The sequence below is a fragment of the Telmatherina bonti genome, assembly GCF_933228915.1.
Source record: "Telmatherina bonti genome assembly, chromosome: 2".
Taxonomy (NCBI): Eukaryota; Metazoa; Chordata; class Actinopteri; order Atheriniformes; family Telmatherinidae; genus Telmatherina; species Telmatherina bonti.
Window position 1 is genome coordinate 28,031,743 of NC_136620.1, and position 21,489 is coordinate 28,053,231.

The window sequence follows — 21,489 nt, forward strand, 5'->3', positions numbered from 1 at the left end:
TTTGGACTCCTTCCAAAGTGCAAATTGTGTCAGGTTTAATTAGTGACAATTTAAAAAAAAAAAAAAAGTAAAAACTCTATTTATAATTTTTTATTTAAAAAATCCTATTGGGTAAAAGACTGTTTTATTTTTATTTTGTTTAGTTTGGTGAGATTTGGTTGCTTTTTGAACTTCCCAATCACTTTTTACTTTGAAACTTCATTTTGTGTTTTTTGCAGCGGCTACCATACTAGGTGGAACTATCGCTTGAGTTCCTTGAGCTACCGGAATCTTTTGAACGTCACATACACAGCTCGGCAGTCATGTCGGCGCCGAAGTCAGACCTTACAGTGTTAGAGTAGTTCAAATTGAGTTTATATTAACGCGCTCTTTTACTGTCATAGTGAAAACTGGATTATCTGGAGATTATGTGTTTAGTTCTAAAGACGTATTTGTTGCAGTATTGATTAAGTAAGTTTCTTGCCGACTTGTCTCGGTGGCTTTCCCTTTTCTGTTAGCTAATGTTGGGCCGTTTTGCTAAGTTAATTGTTGCACATAGCAGTAATTTGTTTTTGTGTAAAATACATGAGCATCATGTATAAGAGGATGTGAGACGGAGTGTATATTTATGACATTGGTGTAGTGAACTGAAATGTATACGTGATTGTATCACACACACACACACACACACACCTTATTTTAGTGTAGTGAATAAGTCGCCTCATTTTTGCTTCCTATATTCTTGCTTAAGTGAAATCTTTGACTATTGATCAAGTAATAACGGAAAAGTTTATTGTTAAATTGTTTATTATTTAGTAAATGCACGTTTTAAATATATTTTATCCATTTCTTGTTGTAGTCTTTGTTTTTAATAATTAAAAAAAAAAAAAGATCAGTCTTTCTTTTTTTTTTTTTTTTTTTTCCAGGTATCTGAGCCATGGCATCTCTGTCAGAGGAGGTGCTGCTAGTGGTGAAAAAAGTACGTCAGAAAAAGCAGGATGGCACACTATATCTGATGGCTGAACGAATAGCCTGGGGTCCAGAAGGAAAAGACCGCTTCACAGTCAGCCACCTGTACTCAGATATCCGCTGTAAGTCTTGGTCTGAATGCTCCTCACAATTGATCCTTATTGACTTGTTTGGCAGTGTTTATTTCAAGCTGCACCTTACCGCTGCTTTGTGCAGGTCAGAAGATAAGTCCTGACGGCAAAGCCAAAGTTCAGCTCCAGCTGGTCCTTCACACCGGGGAGAGTTCCACATTCCACTTTGCCAATGACAGCACCGCACTCAAGGACCGAGATGCCGCAAAGGAACTGCTGCAGCAGCTACTGCCCAAGTTCAAGAAGAAGGCAAACAAGGAGTTAGAGGAGAAAAACAGGTGAAAATGTTGTCAATCTTTTCCAGCTTTTAAGTTTTTCAAAATTGTTACTTGGTTGTTTCATTATTATTTTGCGTTATTAAATAGTTTAAGTGAAACACACTGCATGTTTATATAAAATGACACCGTCGGCTGCTTCTTAAATCAAGGGCTGCAGATTAAAGTCTGCTTTATAAATATTACAAAAACGTATGGGCTCCTTTTATCTATACTTAAAACTTTAATATTAAAAAAAACTGAATTTGTAATAGTTTGTGTATTTTGGAAACATTAATCCAATGTGCCCATCGCTCCAGGATTGAAAGGTAAAAGCTAATGCAGGTTGCATCAAGTCATGTGTTTTTTTCTTCTTGCTAAAAGTAGGTCAGTTGCACTTAAAATTTGTCACTGTATGCCGATCTCACTCTTTTGCTGGCATGTTTGTATTTGCTCTTGCAGGATGCTTCAGGAGGATCCAGTCCTTTTTCAGTTATATAAAGACCTCGTGGTGAGCCAAGTTATCAGTGCTGAGGAGTTCTGGGCTAACAGATTAGGAGGCATAAACAATGCAGAACCTGTACCATATATCAACAAACAAGAAGTTGGTATATCTGGAGCATTCCTGGTAAGTACGTCTATTCTAGCATAGCTGTACTGTATTTTTTATGCTTCAGCATAAACAGCATACAGATGTATGTTAACATAACTCATTTTATGCTTCACAGGCTGACATTCGACCCCAGACTGATGGCTGTAATGGCTTGAGATATAATCTAACAGCTGACATTATTGAATCCATCTTCAGAACATACCCTGCAGGTATTCAGTCACATATTATCTTATAAGTTAGCCTAAAAACTGTAAAAGTTTTGACAAGCAAAAATAAGACTATAACAAGCTCAGATTATTAATTAAACCAGGAGTTTGAAACAATGTCTATAGAGAGTAAATTCAGCATGAAATAAATAAATTCAGACAGACTTGCATTGTTTCTTGCAGTGAAGCAGAAGTACAGTGAAAATGTGCCTCATAACCTGACGGAGAAGGAATTCTGGACGCGTTTTTTTCAGTCCCATTATTTTCATAGAGACCGCATCAATACAGGAACACAAGATATCTTCTCAGAATGTGCCAAGCAGGATGAGAAAGGTAGGTGTTTAAAGCTTGTAAGTGTCTTATCTCATTAATGTAAAATAAGTTATTGTTCCACACATTTGTTTACTGTCATGTGTAGGGTTGAAGACTCTGGTGACTCAAGGAGTCAAGAATCCTTTGGTTGACCTCTTGTCATTGGAGGATAAGACATTAGATGAGGTAAGAGGATTTTATTATTCAAAGAACTTTTCCCTCCTTTGCCTCCTTCAGTCACAAACCTTGATATTGTTGCGATGCAGGGTTATGGTATTAGCACAACACTACCCTCAACCTCAAATGCAAACAGGACGGTGAAGGAGAACAGCAACTCGGCCATTATAAAACGGTTCAACCATCACAGTGCCATGGTGCTGGCAGCAGGGTCCCGCAAGGGGTAAAGAGAATCTTTTACCAAAGCAATGGGAAAACTGCTCCTGCCGTATTCATTGCACTAACGGCCTCCTGTTTTAAAGGGAAATGCCAGCTGATCAGGCCAGTGAGACAAGCAGCACAGATGGAAACTCAAGGGATTCTGACTTCTTTCAACCTCCTGTTAAGAAGGTATGATGGCTCTGTTGCTGTGTTGCAGAGTTTCTGCAATATATGTTGCGATAACTTGATTACTTTGCTTTTTTCTTAGGTTAAATTACAAGAAGCCATAGAATATGAGGACCTGCAAAGGGAAAACCGACCAAAAACAGTTGCGTTAAACCTGAAGAAGTCAGACAGGTAGTGTTTTTCTTTCTTTTTTTTTTCATATAATAACTTGTTAAAATGATTTTAACCCTCTTAAAGTTGCACCATGTAGAAAGTCAAAGGTCAATAATAGAAAATTTTATATATTTATTTAAAAACGGTGTTTGTATTGGATCTAATGACGTTACTAAAATAATTGTTTTTGTTCTCATAGAATGAAAATGTGTTCAACAATGTTGTTTTGTGTGTCTGTTTGCTACATAACTAAAAAAAAAAAAAACTGTGGTTGATTTTTGATAAAAGTTTCAGGAAATCTCAGAAATAGAAAAAGGAACAAGTGATTTGATTTAGCAGGTGATCCAGATCACTGCCTGGATCCAGGATTTTTTTAAAAAGATTCTTTACTATCAGAAGATATTTTTATCATATAGAGCAGTAGTCATCAACTTCAGTCCTAAAGATTGACCATCCTGTAGATTTTGATGTTTCCCTGCTGCAGCTCACCTGACTCAAATCAATGACTTGTTAACAAGCTGATGCAGAGGTTGACAAGACGTTGGTGATCACTACTATTGGGATCATTTTGCCATTAGAGCTTTTAAATCAAAACTAATTCACAGTCGTTGATAATATTAATAAATTACAACAGTTTGTTGGAGTTATGTGCTTTGAGTGATTCCAGTTTCCAATATAAACATCATTGTAGCCCTACCAGTTTCAGTGTGTCCCCCTTTAACAATGTTAAATTCTTTTAAAATCTCAAGCAATCTATCTGTCGCATCCAACACATAGCTGTTTTGATCTTGCCCTGTCTTCTGCTAAGCATTACTTTAAATAAAACTTAACTGAATAGACCGTGCAATACACACCATAACATACAGTGTGGTATTATGTCATTTTGATTTGCAGGTGATGTAACAAGCATGAACATTAAAGATAATTTCTGCCTGACATTTGAAAGAATTTGAGTGATGTCAGTGGAGTCGATTATTGCATTTAAGCAGATTTTTTATTTAAAATGGGTTTGAAAATGTGAGACCTTCTTAATTAGTTGTCTGCTTCTGCAATACTTATTTGTATAACTGCTCTTCAGCTAAATGGGGGAAAAAAATCCTACTTAGGGGTCTGGCTTCCTCTGAACAGAGCTCCTGTTTTTTTTACTGTCATAATAGAGTAGAAAATGGTGGATCCACTGTTGTCCCTATTTTTGTTTGCTTTTGCCTTGAACTAAATATTATGATTCACAATATTATGGTTATCATCTCATTTGTATTCATGCTTTATTATGGTGCGGCCATTATTCTCTCCACCTTTTTCTTTTAAATAAGGTACGCTCATGGTCCTGTTCCACTTCAGTCCCAACATTATACAACCAGCCAGGATATCATCAACTCTGTCAACTATATCCGACATGAGATGGCCAATTACAAACCCAACCTCACTCAGGTTAGAGCATTGCTATCCTTCTAATACTTTTAAAATTTGTTTTGTTTGCCCCCTCGGTTCTACCAAACATGAAAGCGCTGCGGCTTTGCAGCTGATCATGGCGACACTAGTCAACCGGAGTGGTTCTACAAGGGGCACCGCGGTGTGTTTCTGAAGCATCCCAGAAGCTCTGTCACTTTCCGCTTCTCTCTGTTCTGTTTGGCTTAAACTGATGTTGCAATTTAGTTTGTTTCACAAAGCATCCTGAGAGGTTTTGATGTAAATATCTTTGGAAAAAGGCATTACTTATACTTTTAAAAGTTTGTTAGTTATTCTTTTTATAACAGACTAAAGCTTGTTACATAATCCACAAGAAGCAAGAACCAAGTTCTTGCCTCTCGGGGAGTATGTAACAAGTTTAACTGCCACTGATCAAATCAATAAGCCAGTACCAGCAAAGGCTACTAGTAAACTCTGTCAAATAAAGTCGAGGGCGTAGTAAAGCATCTTTTCAACTGAGACAAGCTGTTACTGTCTGTTTTTGCTTATATACACATACAAGTCTCCTTCCAAGCCATCTTAATGCACCACTGCTGTCCATAAAGAATAATTATGGGGTGTGGCTGATTTGTCAACATTTGGTTTTCAATGTTTTTAAAATTATCTAAAGTTTCCAATACAGCCAGAAAAATATTTTATATTTTAGGCTTGTAAAGATTAATGTTTTTAATTTCAGTAATCTTCTTTGCAGGTTTTGTCCAGCTCAGCAGCAAGTTCTGCTATTGCAACGCTCTCTCCAGGAGGTGCCCTCATGCAGGCCGGTGCACAGCAAGCCATAAATCGTAAGTGTGTGTGGTGCATTTTTATTAAACCGTTGCTGCTTGAGCTGAAGCTTACATTGCTCAAATTGCATTCTCACCGTAGTAAATAATAATGTGAAATAAGACGGAACCTTCTTATTCATGCTGTTAGTCCCAAAAGGGCCACAGTCCTGCAGATTTTTTAATGTGTCCCTGCTCCAACACATGATTCAAATTAATGAGTCATTGTGCCGAATTAATAGGCTGTTGGGTGCATTTGAGTCAGGTGTGTTAGAGCAGGAACACACTGAAAACCTGTAAGACTGCGGCCCTCGAAGGACCAAATGTAGTCGTCCTGCTGTAGAACACCATGTTAATTAATATGCTTATGTTGATCTTTTCCAGAGATGGTACCCACTGATGTTCAGAGTGAATTAAAACATCTTTATGTAGCTGCTGGAGAGTTATTGAGACACTTTTGGTCCTGTTTTCCTGTAAATTCAACTTTTTTGGAAGAGAAGGTAACAAAAATTTCATTTTTTTTAAAAGTAATTTATGTGATAGCAACATAACAACATGGCTTTTTTTTTTATTATTAAAATGTGAATGTAAACAATTGAACTTTCTGTCAAACGTTAACACATACATTGTGCCGTTTTTGCCTTTTCTGTCTCATCACAGGTGACCAAAATGAAGTCAAACCTTGAGAGATTTCAAATGACCAAGCTTCGTCCATTTCAAGAGAAGATTCAGCGTCAGTACTTGAGTACAAATGTAAGTCTGAGGTATTTCTAGCGACACAGACACATTCATATGGTGGAACATGAATTAAATCTCGTTCCCTTTACCACAGCTTACAGGACACTTAGAAGACATGCTGCAGACTGCCTATAGCAAGTTCCACATCTGGCAAACCCGCCGGATGATGAGGAAAACCTGACCTGTGGTGATTTGACATGAGAGACATTCAATTGTGGACAGATGACTTGTGAAGGTCCTCGAGACTGCTGTGAGGAGACCACACACCACAGCCCAATGGAGCATAGTTCACAAGGGCTTAATGAGGACGATTTAGAGGGAAGCTGCTACAACCCCAAATGTTCTACAGAGACTAATTGCATCTCGGTCACAAATAACTGTAATTAGTTTTGTTCTCTTTTCTTTGTTTATTTCTCAATGATTAAGAGATTTTGGCCTGTAATGGTAAGCATTTGTGAAATTATGTAAAATGACCAAACTTCAGCTGGAAATCTGGGGGAAAAAAAGGCTCTCAGGACAGCCGAATGAGGTGTAAGACACAAGCAGGAGGACAGTCAGTATGTATTGTCAGTGCAGAAAAAAGAGCACTTCGATGTACAGAGACATTCTGAAAGATTGTGGAAGAGTACAAAAGAAGCAGGAAGGAGCGTGAATATAGCAATACTTAGACATTTCACACACGAGTGCTTTTTGTGTGTGACTAAAATCACACCGTCACTGGTTTGTAATGTCTGCACTACCTGTCTGCACTGAAGACAAAAATGTAAGAATTAAAGTGAGGCTTTTTGTTCATGCCGCTGTGTATTTAAACTGAAGTATTTCATTCCACTTGCAAGAAGAAGATGGAGCATGCTCTCCAACTTGTGTTTTAAGTCATTTAGGTGGACAGTAGTCCTGGTTTGTTACATTTTCATATTAATAATGTCATTATTTATAAACTTCAGGCCTGCTGTCTGCTTTATAAATGCTGGCCACATGAGGTGGTTTCAGTTTTGGTTCCGATTAATCGAGACATCCAAACACCGGCAGTGAGGACGCAGATTTCAGGAAGTGTCCTCCCATCAGCTGAGTGGAGCTGTCACGGGGCGACTGGCCGTCACAGTGGAATGAGGCTGACCGCTCACTTTCTCCACAAAAACACGACTAAACCAGGGATGTAAAGTTAAGAGTGGTGTGGTTTTACATGCGGTGGAGTGCCGATCAGGCCATCTGGTGAGTTTAACGAGCTAACAGCGAGAGAAAAGTAACATGACTGAACGCTAGCATGCTTGCTAACTCGCTGCCTGCAGCAATGCGAGTCAGTCTGGATCGGATTGGATCTTGAGCATGCCTGAGATTTATCTCAGTGGAAATGGGTCTTGCATATAAGACAGTATTTGAAAGGGTGAATTTTTCCGCGTGATCTCAGTTTTGACATGGACGTTCACTACGACGTTAACAGACGGGTCTCGTGACGCAAACTGCCATGAATCAGCTGCATCTGTCGCCCCCTCAGAGGACCGAGCAGCACAGTTTTCCCTTAAAAATCCCACATAACCGCATGTTAACAGTGAAAATGTAGTTTAATCCAGCTGCTATATTGTTCAATTCTATTAACTTTGAAAAGTTTTGAAAGGTTATGTCTGTTATTCTCAAGTAGAGACGTTAACAGGCTCTCACTTTTATTTAGGCTGCTAATGCTGAAACTGACTTTTTTTTTTGTTTTTGTTTTTTTTTGTTTGATTCTGCTGGTATTCCTCAGTCAAAACGTGAATTGAGTAAAGTAATTAAAAAATAACTCAAGTAGTTTACTTAAAACTTAATCTACAGTAACTCTTAGTACGACCCTTTGATGTAGATGAATATTTCTGTTTTAATGCATTAATTTCCGTTGTGGTTACTTAAAATAAAATGTACCCAAAAACACGAAATTGTTTGTGAGTTTAGTTTAATAATAGTTGGAATAAGAGCAAAAAACATTTAATGTTCACAGAAAAGATGGCAGCAGTCATTATTTCAAGAAATAGGAATGTCTTGTTTTCAGTCAGCCATATCTGGAGGTGTTTTACCTCAACAGCTTCGAAATGGCTGCTGATAATGAATTCACATGCTATGTTAGTTCATTAGTCACTAAAGATATTATCTGCTGCAAGTACTTTTTAAAAGCTGAAACTAATAGCAGGTTTTTAAACATGAATTTGCTGTCTGATTTAAATGAAAAAGTTTCACATTGTTAGCATGGTGTTATCCTCTGTTTAATAAAAGTGAGGGGAAAAAAACACGTGAGGAAAGACATTTCACATTTCTCCTATTTTAATGCAGTTAATTCAGTCGTGACAAAGCATTTTTTTTAAACCATAGGAATACATCATTCGAGGTTCCTAAGTGTCACCAAAGACCAAGACATGACTTGAACGTGATAATTATGGAGCAAGTGTTATTTTACTTATTTACTTTAGGTGTGTGTTCTTTATAAGGGGGCTGATATGTTGCAGTTTTTATCCTAACCGGATTTAGTTGTTTAATGAAATAATTGCCACACCAAGTCTGTGAACATCCTTGGGCCAAAATGCATGCCTGTCACACAGTGCTAATGAATAGAGGGACTGAGGCCAAAGTGGACGGATGTCTCCTACCTTCTTCTGAATTACTTGTATCAGAAACATTTATGGAAAAAAAAAAAAAAAGGATTGAAATTGAAATGTGTCTACTTCCAGTATTGTGACTGACACTCTCAGTAAGTTACTGCTTTAGTTTTACTTCTGCTTCCTCGTGAATTCATGTTAAACCACAACAAGCAAATGAAGCCAACTATTGTGTTGTGGGGTCTTTTGCTGAGGGTGGTGTACTGTCACTGCTTTTATTTTCATGCTGGGAATGATTATAAATCCTGCCAATCTTTTAGGGTGTAGTATCAGTACCAGCTGATGTTTTTTGCACGAGCTGAACTCGGATTAGCTTTTTCCAGGCTGCAGTGTAAAGTGGAATCACGACTGGTCAATTTTCGAAGGGTAGATACGCCAGTGAAAGTCATGTGATGCCTAAAAGCTGAAGGTTGTGCTATGTGAAGATGCACTCTTGGTGCACTCTTGGATAACATTACTGTCTTAACAACCTACTGACTCTTTCTGTCTGGTTCAGTTGTCTGTGATCACCACCGAAGATGCCTCTTATACCAGTTGTGCCAGACAACCACAGCCACCTACTGGCGGAGTTTGACTGCCTGGATCCACTTCTCTCCGCTCTACGTTTGGACTCTGGCAGGCTCAAGGTAGTTTCCATATCTCGTCACATCTGAGTGTGTTGTTTGAGTTGTACATCTTTGTCACATGTTAAAAGTTAGTAGAAAGTGCTGCGATGCAACACCTGATGCGATGTAGATGAAGTGTCCTGTCGCTATAGTCAAAGACACGTATGAATCTATGACAATTTTCATGATCAAGATTGGGTAATGTTATTTTCTTTTTTAAAAATGTCATTTTTGTGTGGCGTTGTAGTGTACCTGTTTGGCAGTGTCAAAGAAGTGGCTCGCACTAGGAACGTCGGCTGGAGGGTTGCACCTGATTCAGAGAGAAGGCTGGAAGCAAAGGCTCATCCTCACTCATAAGGTGTGACTGAAGTGTTTCAGACCTTATTTCTCTCTGCTGATTGCCATGTTTGTATATAAGTTATTTGTTTCTGTGAAGTTCACTGACCTTCTATAAATGTAGGTTGTTTCTTTTTCATTTTTTAGGAAGGGTCTATCACTCAGGTGGTATGTTGTCCTCATGATGAAGACTTCATTGCAGTTGCAACAAGGTTTGTTAGTTTGTCTGAAAAGTAAAGGAATGTTTTTTCTTTCTTTGAATTAAATTAACTTTCATCTTCTTTTTACCCTCCTTATTTCTCTGTTTAATTGCACTACCTGCATTGTTATATATGGTCTTCCAGTCAGGGTCTGGTGGTGGTATGGGAACTGCAGCTGGAGCGACGGGGTCGCCCAGAGAGAGTCAGTGTTTCGTGGGAGCACAGAGGCCACAACATCACCTCCCTGTGCTGGGATACCAGCACACTCAGAGTTTTTGTTGGGGATTCTGGAGGCAAAGTGTCTTTTCTACGAGCAGGATCTTCCAAACTGGGCAAGGTAGGAGAAGTTTAGTAATGCAAAGTCAATAAATATTGTTTTTTATTAGCATAATTTGGTCTAAAGCAACATTTCTTACCGTCTTTTAGAATATCAGTTTCCTTTGTTTTCGTGGGTCCAGTGAACTTGACCACTGTTGCTGCTGTCTGTGTTTCTGTCCTTCATACTTATTGTATTTTAGCCCATTTCAAATCCACATGACTTTTAATTATATTGCTTCTTGTCTCTAGGGGTCAGCATTTGTTATTTTTCCTGTCCAGACTGTCACCACTGTTGACTCTAGAGTGGTTCAGCTCGGGTATCAAGATGGCCGTTTGCTTGTGTCTTCACTGACTCGCTGCTACCTCTGCGACACAGATAGGTGAGGTCCGTCCCGGTTTGTCTTCTGCCTCTTTTATGCTTTAGGAGATTTTAAAAGACAGCATCAAAGTGTGTGTGTGTGTCCCCCCCCAAGTAAAAAAAATCTGCATTGTGCTTTTCAAGCAGCCAAAATAGATCAACAGCAGTATTAAAGACATAAACTGTCACATTAGCTCTGTAGGTCATTTTCTCCAAGTGTGTGAGTGAAAATGCTAATTTGTTTTCTCCCATTCAGAATAGGATGTGTAGTTTTCATTAAACCACACGGCTACATGGAAATATCTATATTGCTGTTTTTTTTTTGTTTTTTTTAAAAGAAGATAATGATTTCCTCAGTCATCATCATTGTGTTTACCGGGTGTGTGTTTTAAGGAAGCAGGTTTTGAAAGATTTGTTTATTTTCTTGTTTTCTTCTTCCTTCTTATAAAATGATTATTGTTTTAAGTTTCAGGTGTTGAGTATTTGTTTCTGTCTGCCCTCAGGGAGAAGTTCTGGCGTGTTGGAAATAAAGAGCGTGATGGAGAGTATGGAGCCTGTTTTTTCCCACAGAACAGGGGTTTATTAGTGGGTCAGCCTCCACTGCTGTACTGTGCCCGGCCAGGATCTCGAATATGGGAAGCCAATTTTAATGGTGAGGTTCTGAGCACCCACCAGTTTAAGCAGCTTCTGGCATGTCCTCCGCTACCTCTCATCACTTACCGGTAAGCGCTGCTCTCACTTCTGCATCTCCTGTAATCGACAGATCTCATAATGTGCCCGTTTTACCTGCAGAAATGAGCCCAAATATAATTTGGCACAGAAGAGTTCGCAGTCAGTCGCCTTCCCTAAACTGCTTCCTTTTGGGTAACACGAATACTTCTAGATGTTTTACCATATGAAAAAATTTACCGCTGACAAATCCATAACATGACTGACTTTGTTTATTCATGTAGGGACCAGAACCTGCTGAGTTGGACCGATTCAGCCATTTATATCTTCACACCTCAGAACGGACAAGTCCTGCTGTGGACTGATGTTAAAGGTGTGTGTGTGTGTGTGTGTGTGTGTGTGTGTGTGTGTGTGTGTGTGTGTGTGTGTGTGTGTGTGTGTGTGTGTGTGTGTGTGTGTGTGTGTGTGTGTGTGTGTGTGTGCGGTGCGGTGCGTGCGTGCGTGCGTGCGCGCGCGTGTGTGTGTGCGCGTGTTCTCCCAAACTCTCAGCAACAATGTTGTGGAGTAATGCTTTACATGTGATCACGCACCATCAGACAGACGCACCTGTGAAATGTTCCAAATCAATATTAAGGGTCTGTCATTACAAGAATTCAGAGGTTCAAGATCATAAAATACAGAATCTTTAATTATTACACCGTGTTTTCAAATCTAGGAAGTCATCATTTTTGCAATGTCCTCCTTGTTTTAATGTAATTTTCTTTTTCTTTGTATAGATTTGGCTGATGTTGCAGTCTACCGCAATGAGCTCTTCTGTCTCCATGGCAGTGGCCGCCTGTCCCACTTCTGCTTGCTGTCTGCAGAGCGCTGTGTTGAGCATTTGCTGCGTAAAGAGTCCTGGACTCTGGCTGCCACCGTCTGCTGTATGTTCCAGCACGCAGTCACCACAAGCAGAGTAAGATGTCAGCTACTGCTATGTTAACCAGCCTCATCTTCATGCTCCGTTTGACTCTGATCCCAGTCTGTTTTTGGCTGCAGCGATCCGTCATATTCTTTTTCTTTTTTTTTTTTTTTTTTTTTTTTTCCTTTCACGAAGAAGAAAGCATCTAAAAACAGAACATGAACTGGTTATTAATGAATCATTCCTGTTTATTTCAGGCCAGGAAGTCCATTCCCATCGACCGTCTTGAACACCTGAAGTGTCAGCTCAGTTCCACCACACACCCTGAACTGATCAGTCAGCTGGAGGAAGTGATCACAAAGCTGGAGCCTCTGGAGTCCGCCGCAAGCAGTCGTAGAAGCAGCATCTCCTCACACGTAAGTAATCTTCCAGTAAGTAATTTCCAGGACAAATTGTTGCATTTTTTTAATATTTGTTTTATAATGAGGATTAATACCTTTTCACTCTAAGATGAAGAAAAACAAAACCTTCTATTAAATACAAAGCACTTCAGTATTTTATATTTAATTACGATTATGCAACAGCATGTTATTCTTCACTGTTTATATGTGATGATTCTCTGAAGTAGCACTGTGATGTGGCAAAGCGCATTTCCCCATTGCATTTCCAGCTGTGTTAGTTTACTGTAACAGAAATGTGGGATTTGTGGTTATCCAGGAGAGTTTCAACGTCCTGGACTGTGGAATCTATCGCGTTATCAGCCGCAGAGGGAGCCAGTCAGATGAGGAGACGAGCTCCCTCATCAATCAGTCCATGTCGGAGGAGGAACGACTCAAAGAATTCAGTTTTGCTCAGGAGGAAGATCAGGTGGATCATGGTAAGAGGCAGACTTTATTATTTTAATATGAGGTTATTATTGATATAATTCCTATACTGTCACTTGTAAATTGAGAACTGCTGTGTTAAATGGTCCATTTTTAATGCCTTGTGATCTGAATAAACATTTGTGATGAAGAGTGATCTGGGGGAAAAGCTCCGTATTTTTCAGCTACTATCAGCTAAAAGAATTTTTTCCTGAAGTAAAATTTAACACTGAAACTTCAAACAAAACGGTGACGATGTAACACTTGTTTATGTACTTGTTGCTTTTCTTTCACATGTTCTCTCTCTGCGTGATGATTTGTGTTTTGACGCAGGACTGAAATTCTTTTCTGCTTCTTCTGATTTCTGTGTGAAAAAAGAGTGAAGTTATTTTCAGTGTAAAACTTTCAAATAGACAAAAAACAAGACAGAAAACTTTTTTACCTGTACATTTCACGACATTTGTGTCTACTATAAAGAATCTTTAGTGACTGATGATAATTTGACTCTGAAGTTTTTTCTTTTGATCACATCTACTTTCATTCCGATGTCTTTTTGCTTTTTAACATTATAATTATTGTTCTCAATAGCTAATTTAATACTAAGAGTTGCTCGGCTGCTCTGTCACTGTTTGCTGTAAGAGCTGAACAATCACTGAGTTGATTTGTGTGCTTTGCCAGATTGTTAACATCAGCTTTCTCATCTCTTCCTCTACATCACACACATACATCGCCATTATTTTGGTTCCGTTTCCTGCAGAGTTTGATTTTCTTCATACTGTTGTCTGGCACACACGTGCTCCCTTTGCTTGCATTATGTCCACTGCCTCCCATCATTCCCCTCCAGCACTCCATCCACCTGTATTTTTCCTCCCACTCTGGCTTCCATTTTTATTCAGATCCACAGAGCAGCGATCGCATGGAGGCTGATCGGTCTGAACAAGGCATGCAGTTTCACCTCCCTCTATCATTTCGCCCCAAACCTCCCCGTATCGCACTGCAGGCCGTCAAAGACAGGTGAATAAACATCCAGAGGGAAAGAAAATCTACTTTAAATCACAAAGTATTTTGCAGCAGCTCTTGTGCAGACATATTTAAGCTGTATGCAAACACAGAATAAATTATTTCAGGTTTGTACTTTTTTATCCATTTCCTCTTTTGAGGACTGTAACCCAGGTGTGGCTGCCCATTCAGACAACTTACTTCCCTTTTCCACTGAAGTTCCACATTTTAGTTTTATTGATCACATTCACATCTGTGGAGGTACATCATATTTTTTTCTCATCATCATTAATTTCTCCGTCACATGAAACTGCTTAGTGGCAGCTCCTCTGATTTGCCTGTCGGATTGTTGCTCCGTAAAAGTCATTTTTCCAAAACTTTACAGGTTTATGGCTGTTTTAGCATCCCTTCATCTCTCTATCTCTCTCTCTTTCTTTCTAAATCAGTGTTTCTAGTTTTGTCAAGAAGACAACTGAGAAGATCAGCACCCTCCAGATGAACTCTGAGCTCTGGCAACGGCCCGACTTGAGAGAGAGTGGACAGACTGAAACATTAGCAAATACCTCTCCCTACTCAGAGGAAACAGAAAATGAGTAAGTAAAGGCTTTTTGTAACAAGTTTCTAACGCTGCCTACAGAGATTATGTGCAGTAAAGCAGCTGTCACAAAAAGAAAAGAGAGCCTGCTTTGTTTTTTCATTTGTCTTGACTATCTTCATCCAACATGAGCAGACACAACCAGTCATTTCTGTTTGTTATTGTAGCGTCTACGATGAAATGTCCAACACAGAAGCCGACATGCAGGAACTTCGGTCAGCAACGGAGCGAGCTGTGTAGGTTTTGAAAGATTTATTGATCATATATCTGCTTAAAGTTGGAATTAATGGTTTTTCTGGTATTTAAATGTTACTGATTTCCCTAAATCAGTTCACAGATACAAGATCCTTTGGTGCTGCTGGATCCAGTCTGCCTGGGAGAAGCTCTGCTGGAGTGGCTGCCAGTGCTGGAGCGAATACTCGGACCAGCAGATCCCAGATCAGCTACTGCAAGTGATTCAAACCTGGATGGGTCAGGAGAGGAAAAATTGGAGCGGGATTGTCTAAACACCTGCTCAGAGCAACAAGGAGAACCCCCAGAGATTGTTACAGAGGAGAGGAAAGAGTCTCCTGATGTTGGAGAAGAGGAGGCCTCATGTGACAACCAGCAGAGATTGGTCTCTATGGAGAATGTTACAACATGTGGAGACCCTCCAGAGCCTGTCAGAGTGGTCTCCCCAAAACCTGTCCCATCAGATCTACAAGCTAATCTCAGTGAACTGGCCACACTTTTCACAGAGCTGAGCTGCTTTAGAAACCAGAGGGAAGCACTGGGATGCATGACTTTCCTGCGTCGCTACTTCTTTCTGCTAGACCAAGAGCGAGTGAGAAGAATGTGTATGCTGTGTTACCCTAAACAGCCAGAGATGAAGAACTCCTTCGTTGAGGCCATGCTAGGTCAGAAAATTATTTTTAAACAATGTTGTGTACCAAAAAAAAAACCAAAACACATTAAACATGATCTTATATATTGCTTTTTAGAAGAAGAGAAAATGAGAGAAAAAATTCACATATAAACAAAAATATAAAGATGCAGCGCTTTAATTTAAAGTGATTTTTCCAACAGAAACAAAAGGCTGAATCTAGGTGTGTTCTGGACTTCTGCCAGTAACGATACCCGAAAGTTGAAGATCTCTTCATGTAGACTTTATTCAGAGAGAACTATCGATAATCACATGGGAAAATATTTAAAGTTTAAATTAACAGCTGTTTTATGCTCATTTTAGTTTTAGGTTGATAAACCACCAGTCACAGTTTCAGATCATTTTATTTAAAGCTGACGCTCCCTGTTGCAGCTTTAACTCTTCAGGACATTTAGTTGCAAAGTCTCGCTGTTCTCTTCAGATCTCACTCAGTCCAGTAAGGTGGTGGAGGTGATTCAGAGAGGGGATTTGCTGAAATCTCTGCGAAGTCTGAGAGAGCTGCAGCCCTGGGGGGCACCTCCTCTCCTCGCTCACTTGCACAGGTAAGCGCTTGCATTTGTTGTCAATACACAACTTAATGAAAAACACCGTGACTTCTTCTCAGTCTTCAAAACAAACACAAAGAGAAACTGTTCAGAAGTAGCCTGTCTTCTAATTATCAGCAGAAAATAAAGTTAGTCTCTGAACTCACTTAAAGTCTTTATGAGACACAAACACGATGGTGTCATCTGAGTTAGTAGAAGCATATAGGAGTGTTACGTAGAAGCCTAAATCCGTAACTTTATCTGTACTGAACAGTGTTTTAGTGCACCTTCAGAAATGCTGTATTATTTGGACTTTGGGAAGTAAGTGTCTTCTGTGATGTTGTCCAGGCTGTATGAAAAGCACGGAGAGGCAGCTGTGCGCTCATTTTCCCAGTTCTATCCTACAATAACTCCTGCCGATGTAATGATGATGGCTCAGCAAAGCCACTTCTTGCCTTACTTGGATAATCTGGTCCAGTCCCGAGCCGAGGAGCACAGGTACATCTGCAGACTCATGTTGTTAAGTGAATAAAACCCACTTTAATGCAGTTTTTTTTTCTTTTAGGTTGTCCTTTTTGCAGTCCCTTCTTGAACCTGAATCACTGAAACAGGATTGGCTAGAGCTGGCACTTACCCATGATGCACCTCAGCATTGCGATACACTGACAGCTGATGGTCAGCCCAGGTCAGATACTGTAGAAATGCAAAAATAAACACTTTGGTGTTACAATAAATTTCTACCTATGCAAGTTTGTACAAAATATAAAAAGAATGTTTTCAGTGCCTTCAAGATGTACTTTAATAATCTTTTTTTTTTGTTTTGTTTTTGCTTTAAAGTAACAGCAAAGTTCGATGCTGAAGTGAGATTGGACCACAAGCGTAAATGTAATTGTTTCTTGCTGCAGGTGGCATTCACACTGCTTCAGCTGGGGTTATGGACGCCTCCTGTCTCTGCTGATTCGTCTTCCGACGGACTTTTCCTCTAAGCAAAAGATGGCCGAGACCTGCAGCACTCACGGGTATTTCTAACTGTCACACTGAGAAATGTGTAGTTTGTGTTGGTGATGTTTGGGATTGATTATTTATTTCCAGCTTCTACATCACGTGTGTGTCCTTCCAGGTACTGGATGGGTTATCTTCACCTCTGCAGCGAGCTGCAGCGTCGCACAGAAGCATTCGCCACCATCTGTCAGCTGGATGATATCAGTCTGCTGGAGGAACCTGATGGTAAAATTGTTCCTAGAAAACATAACAAATTATTCAAATGAAATAAATCTCTTGTGGTTTGATACAATAATTTGTCTTTAAACGACTGAGATGAAAGAAAACAAAATTGCAGCTTCATGCTAATGCAAATAACACTGAAGTTCTGTGTTTCTTATACAAGATGAAACAAAATTAAGCAGATTATCAAATGTAATCTGAACCTAAAGTCAATTGATTCAGAGAAGTAGAAGTTGGGCTCTTCTGTTCTTTGTCGTGTTGTTTCATTCATCCCAAACTGCATGAAAGGTCAGATTATACTGAATCTTAAAAGTGGGCCACCAACAACCACTCAGATTTAGCCCTTTGCAGCATGTCTACTGTTGTGTTCCAGGTGTCGAGCCCCAGACCTTGGATGAGTGGAAGCTCCTGATCCAGCTGTCTCAGCAGTACAGCAAAGATGGAGACTCACAGCAAGTTACAGATGTGAATGGGGGCAGCTGGTCTAACGGTTCAGGAGACTATGAAGGAAAAATCAGCCCAGAGAGTCTGACCCTCATGTTGGCTCGCACAGCCGGGCCTGACCGGGCCTTAGCAGTGCTGGAGGAATGTGGTGTGCAGGTGGTCCTTTCAGCCCACTCCAAACTGGTGTGCGAGCTGCTGAGAGTGGCTGAGAAGAGACAGAGGTGGGTCCAGCTGTTCAACATAAGATTAGGAAACATTTCAAATATAAGCATCAATAATGTCTCCCACAAACACAAGCAGCAATGAAGGCTTCATGCAGCTTCTGTCTAATGTGGGGATTTCTTTTGAGGTTTTTTTTTGTTTGTTTTTTTTACAACCCTGCATTGTTATTGTGCAGACTACCATCAGACAGAAAGCACACTGAAACATGTTTATTGCTTCCTAGTGATGTGATGAGTGTGACATCTATCTTTTGTACTATGGAAAGTACTTTTAAAATGTAGGTATTTTTGAACATAGATGGATTTCTTTATGGTTGTTTGTTTTTTCCAAAGTCTGAAATGACATGTCAGGAGGGTGGAATCATGACGAGGGGAAAAAAATAAACTTTTTTTTTTCTTTTTCTTAGGGCAATGATCCAGACGATGCTCGAACGTTGCGATCGCTTTCTCTGGTCTCAGCACGCGTAAGTCCAAAATCAAAGCAGAGGTCTTTTACATAAAGCTAAATGCAACTCTTCCTAGTAAATGCAGTTCAAGCTGTGACTTAATTTATACACTGTGATATCCACCAAAGCACAATTGTTAAAATGCAGCTAATTATCTTCCAAGGAGAACAATATTATCTGCATGACTTGTCTTCATTCTGTTAACTTAAGTATTTCCATATTTAGGTGTATGTCCATATACTGGTTTGTCATCATCATTTTTTAAAATCATATAAATGAATGTTTTGTGCATGCACAAGCAATCAAATATCTCACATCATATATCTTTGTGATTACAGGCCAAATAAATATGTTGATGTTTCTGCTTTTACCAAACTAAACTTGCAATAATCACAGTTTTAATGTTCTAACCAGGTTATATCATATTAATAAAGCTGTTTAAGTGAAACCTCTTCTTATTTTTTGTTTTTTTTTATTTTTAAGAGCAGAGTGAACATGACCATGCCTGTGGATTGTTTTGTTTCTATGTATTAGTGTTTGAATCACAAATTAAAGTTAAATGAACATCTAGTATATACATTTTTCCATGGGGGCAGCAGCAAAATGGAGTTGAATTTGTGTTTTTATTGAATGCAAGAAAATAGGTGATCAAAGAGGGGAAAAATATAGACTGATAGAGACGCCCTGATGGCACAAAACAATATTTGAGAGTAAAGTGAAGTTTTGACAGTTTTTTTCTAGATCTTTTCTAAAATGTCAAATTATTTTAGATCTTGTATGACCAAATACTTTTCCTCAAACCTTTTCTTTTCAACTATAATTATTTTTTCTGTGTGATAAAAATAAAAAAAAATTTCCTTTCAAATTTTCGAAATTTTTTTCCCTCTTGGATCACATATTTTCTTGCATTTATAAAAACACAAATCTAACTCCATACAGCAGAGGTATCTGTTTGTGATCATTAATGTTTGACTTTGTGAGATTACAAAATATGACCCAAATCAATTTCATGAAACTTGCTGCAGAAACCTGCTGATGATGAATGAAGATGTTTTGAAGCACATCAGGATTACTTTTCTTTAGAATCACAAAATCAGGCTTTGGTTTCAGTGGAAAAAGAACTCTAAAAAAAAACTCTAGATGAGTCATTGGCCTTTTGTTTATTTCTCAACTTAAACCATAAACAATTGAAAGCTTTACTCACTGTGTTCACTTCACCAACAACAGAAGGCAAAGTTATCCCCAGTGTCCAGCTATGTTTCATAAAAGAATCCATACAACCAGCAGCTTCTTTTTATTAGTAATGATTAACTACTTCTTCATACATACGTAAAACATCTTCTTTTTTTTTTTTTAAAGATTATTACTGGAAATGTGGGTCAACAGAGATAATATTAATAACAGCGTAATGAAATGGGACTGATGACCCATTTGATGCTATCACACACCTGGAGCATCAAAGCGGCGAGAGCAGGCAGAGGGAAGTCCCTACTGGTTCACATTTGATTTTTCAAGACTCCCACTGGACAAAAACACTTTCTATGAGTCCTGTTCTCCAGAGTGATTTAACTCACAGCTTCATTTATTTATTATTATATCCACATGCTCTTCTCATCATTTCCAAAAATCCCGGTTTCCTTCTTCTTCCAGCTCTCCCTGTCATCAGCATCACTGGCATGCTTATTAATTTTTATTTATTTATTTTTTTTATTAATTTGGATGCCCATTAGCTGCAGTAAGTAGTACTGTTTATTCTTCCTGAGGTCCAACCCAATTATACATACAAGAAGGTAAAACATTGTACAATATTTTCTTTGTTTTATTTAAAAACCTGAGGTTTGGAAAGGCATCATAAATGCAATATTTTTGGGGATCAATCCAAACCAGGAACCAGAACTCCCATTACCATGCAAGCGCCACAAAGGAACCACCCCGATCAAGGCAGGTTGGGGTCCTCATCACAGCCATTGGGCTGCAGTACAGGACCCCCTGGCAGCACTCCATACAGGGCGATTACTGCTGCAGCAATCCTGCAGACCGGGGAGGTAAAGTGAGGTGGGTGCCCTTGAGGAAAACACCAGAGTTAAGAATATTGAAAAGTTAAAACAATAAAAATAACTAAAGATTTAATTAGAAGCCAAAGTAAAAAGGTATGTCTTCAGCCTGTTTTTAAAAACATCGACCGTCTCTGTAGCCCTGAGTGTCTCTGGCGGGCTGTTCCAAAGAAAAGGACTGTAGTGAGAAGAGGCCTTGCCAAAGGTTTTAGTCATGACTTGCGGAACAATAAAGAGGCTAGTGTAAGATAAACTCAGGTGACACAAGGGCTCATCATTTAAAATCAAGTCAAATAATTCTAAATTGTATAAATCAGACCGAGTAAGTGAAGAATCAGTCATCTCACAACATTCACCTCAAGTAAAAATATACATTGAATCTATCAAATAACAAATGCAATGTAAAAATCATCCAGATTCATTTTCTGCTTCATAGATTATCCATTTTGATATTACAAGTATTTGGAACTGATTTATATCCAAAGTGAATTTAATATGTTTAGGCAGTAGCTATGTGCCACTCTTTCATGCATCTGAAAATAATTTTTTTTTTTACTGTGTTCATTCTTATTTTGGGTAATGTGAAGATGCCTCGGCAGCATGTCGAAGTACTATATTTAAGTTTTCTGTACTGGCTGGAAGATTCTTAAATATAATGAAAGGCAACTTTGAGGCAGAGGTATTCCTTGTGAAAATGATCACAAAACAAAGCAATCTGTAATCTGACCAGCAGTCAGTTTTTCTCAGCGCATTGAAATTATATTTGTACTGTAGTTGCACTTTGCAATAAGAGCTGCTCTGTTTTGTATAAGTTGTGATTTGTTAATTATTTTTACATTGGCACTTGACCAAACTTCTTGGTAATGGTCAAGGTATGCTAATATTGCTTCATAGCATGATTCATAATATAAGTCAAAAGCTAGCATGTCCTCTTATACTAGATGTACATCTACCTGTCTTTGTAATCATATTAATGTGTTTTTTCCAAGGTAACTTAGAATCAATTGTTACACCAGGTATCTTGGTCTCAGTTACT

General features: G+C 38.9%; 2 protein-coding genes across 2 annotated transcripts; both read left to right on the forward strand.

Moving 5' to 3' along the window:
- Window positions 1–310: 310 nt before the first annotated feature.
- gtf2h1 (general transcription factor IIH, polypeptide 1) lies at window positions 311–6,925 on the forward strand. Its single transcript, XM_079248713.1, has 15 exons — window positions 311–450; window positions 906–1,070; window positions 1,165–1,357; window positions 1,796–1,961; window positions 2,062–2,155; window positions 2,336–2,485; window positions 2,571–2,650; window positions 2,731–2,864; window positions 2,944–3,031; window positions 3,111–3,199; window positions 4,495–4,612; window positions 5,343–5,433; window positions 5,797–5,912; window positions 6,073–6,165; window positions 6,245–6,925. Exons 2-15 carry the CDS (start codon window positions 917–919, stop codon window positions 6,329–6,331), a joined length of 1,653 nt encoding a protein of 550 aa, XP_079104839.1. The 5' UTR covers window positions 311–450; window positions 906–916; the 3' UTR covers window positions 6,332–6,925.
- Window positions 6,926–7,226: 301 nt separating this feature from the next.
- On the forward strand, window positions 7,227–18,808 carry hps5 (HPS5 biogenesis of lysosomal organelles complex 2 subunit 2). Its single transcript, XM_079248736.1, has 23 exons — window positions 7,227–7,362; window positions 9,271–9,400; window positions 9,627–9,737; window positions 9,863–9,927; window positions 10,060–10,252; window positions 10,483–10,613; window positions 11,095–11,313; window positions 11,384–11,455; window positions 11,545–11,633; window positions 12,037–12,215; window positions 12,419–12,577; window positions 12,879–13,038; window positions 13,921–14,038; window positions 14,470–14,616; window positions 14,786–14,854; window positions 14,949–15,514; window positions 15,962–16,082; window positions 16,413–16,562; window positions 16,630–16,749; window positions 16,970–17,083; window positions 17,185–17,291; window positions 17,662–17,953; window positions 18,361–18,808. The coding sequence occupies exons 2-23, from the start codon at window positions 9,293–9,295 to the stop codon at window positions 18,419–18,421; spliced, it is 3,351 nt and encodes a 1,116-aa protein (XP_079104862.1). The 5' UTR covers window positions 7,227–7,362; window positions 9,271–9,292; the 3' UTR covers window positions 18,422–18,808.
- Window positions 18,809–21,489: the final 2,681 nt, after the last annotated feature.

Excerpts from the sequence above, each read along its gene's own strand:
- hps5 (XM_079248736.1), top strand. The coding sequence starts at position 9,293 with ATGCCTCTTATACCAGTTGTGCCAGACAACCACAGCCACCTACTGGCG. Across the intron at positions 10,253-10,482 it reads GATCTTCCAAACTGGGCAAG|GGGTCAGCATTTGTTATTTT; the intron begins GTAGGAGAAGTT and ends TCTTGTCTCTAG. Across the intron at positions 11,456-11,544 it reads CCTAAACTGCTTCCTTTTGG|GGACCAGAACCTGCTGAGTT; the intron begins GTAACACGAATA and ends TTATTCATGTAG.
- gtf2h1 (XM_079248713.1), top strand. The coding sequence starts at position 917 with ATGGCATCTCTGTCAGAGGAGGTGCTGCTAGTGGTGAAAAAAGTACGT. Across the intron at positions 1,358-1,795 it reads GAGTTAGAGGAGAAAAACAG|GATGCTTCAGGAGGATCCAG; the intron begins GTGAAAATGTTG and ends TTGCTCTTGCAG. Across the intron at positions 1,962-2,061 it reads GTATATCTGGAGCATTCCTG|GCTGACATTCGACCCCAGAC; the intron begins GTAAGTACGTCT and ends TATGCTTCACAG.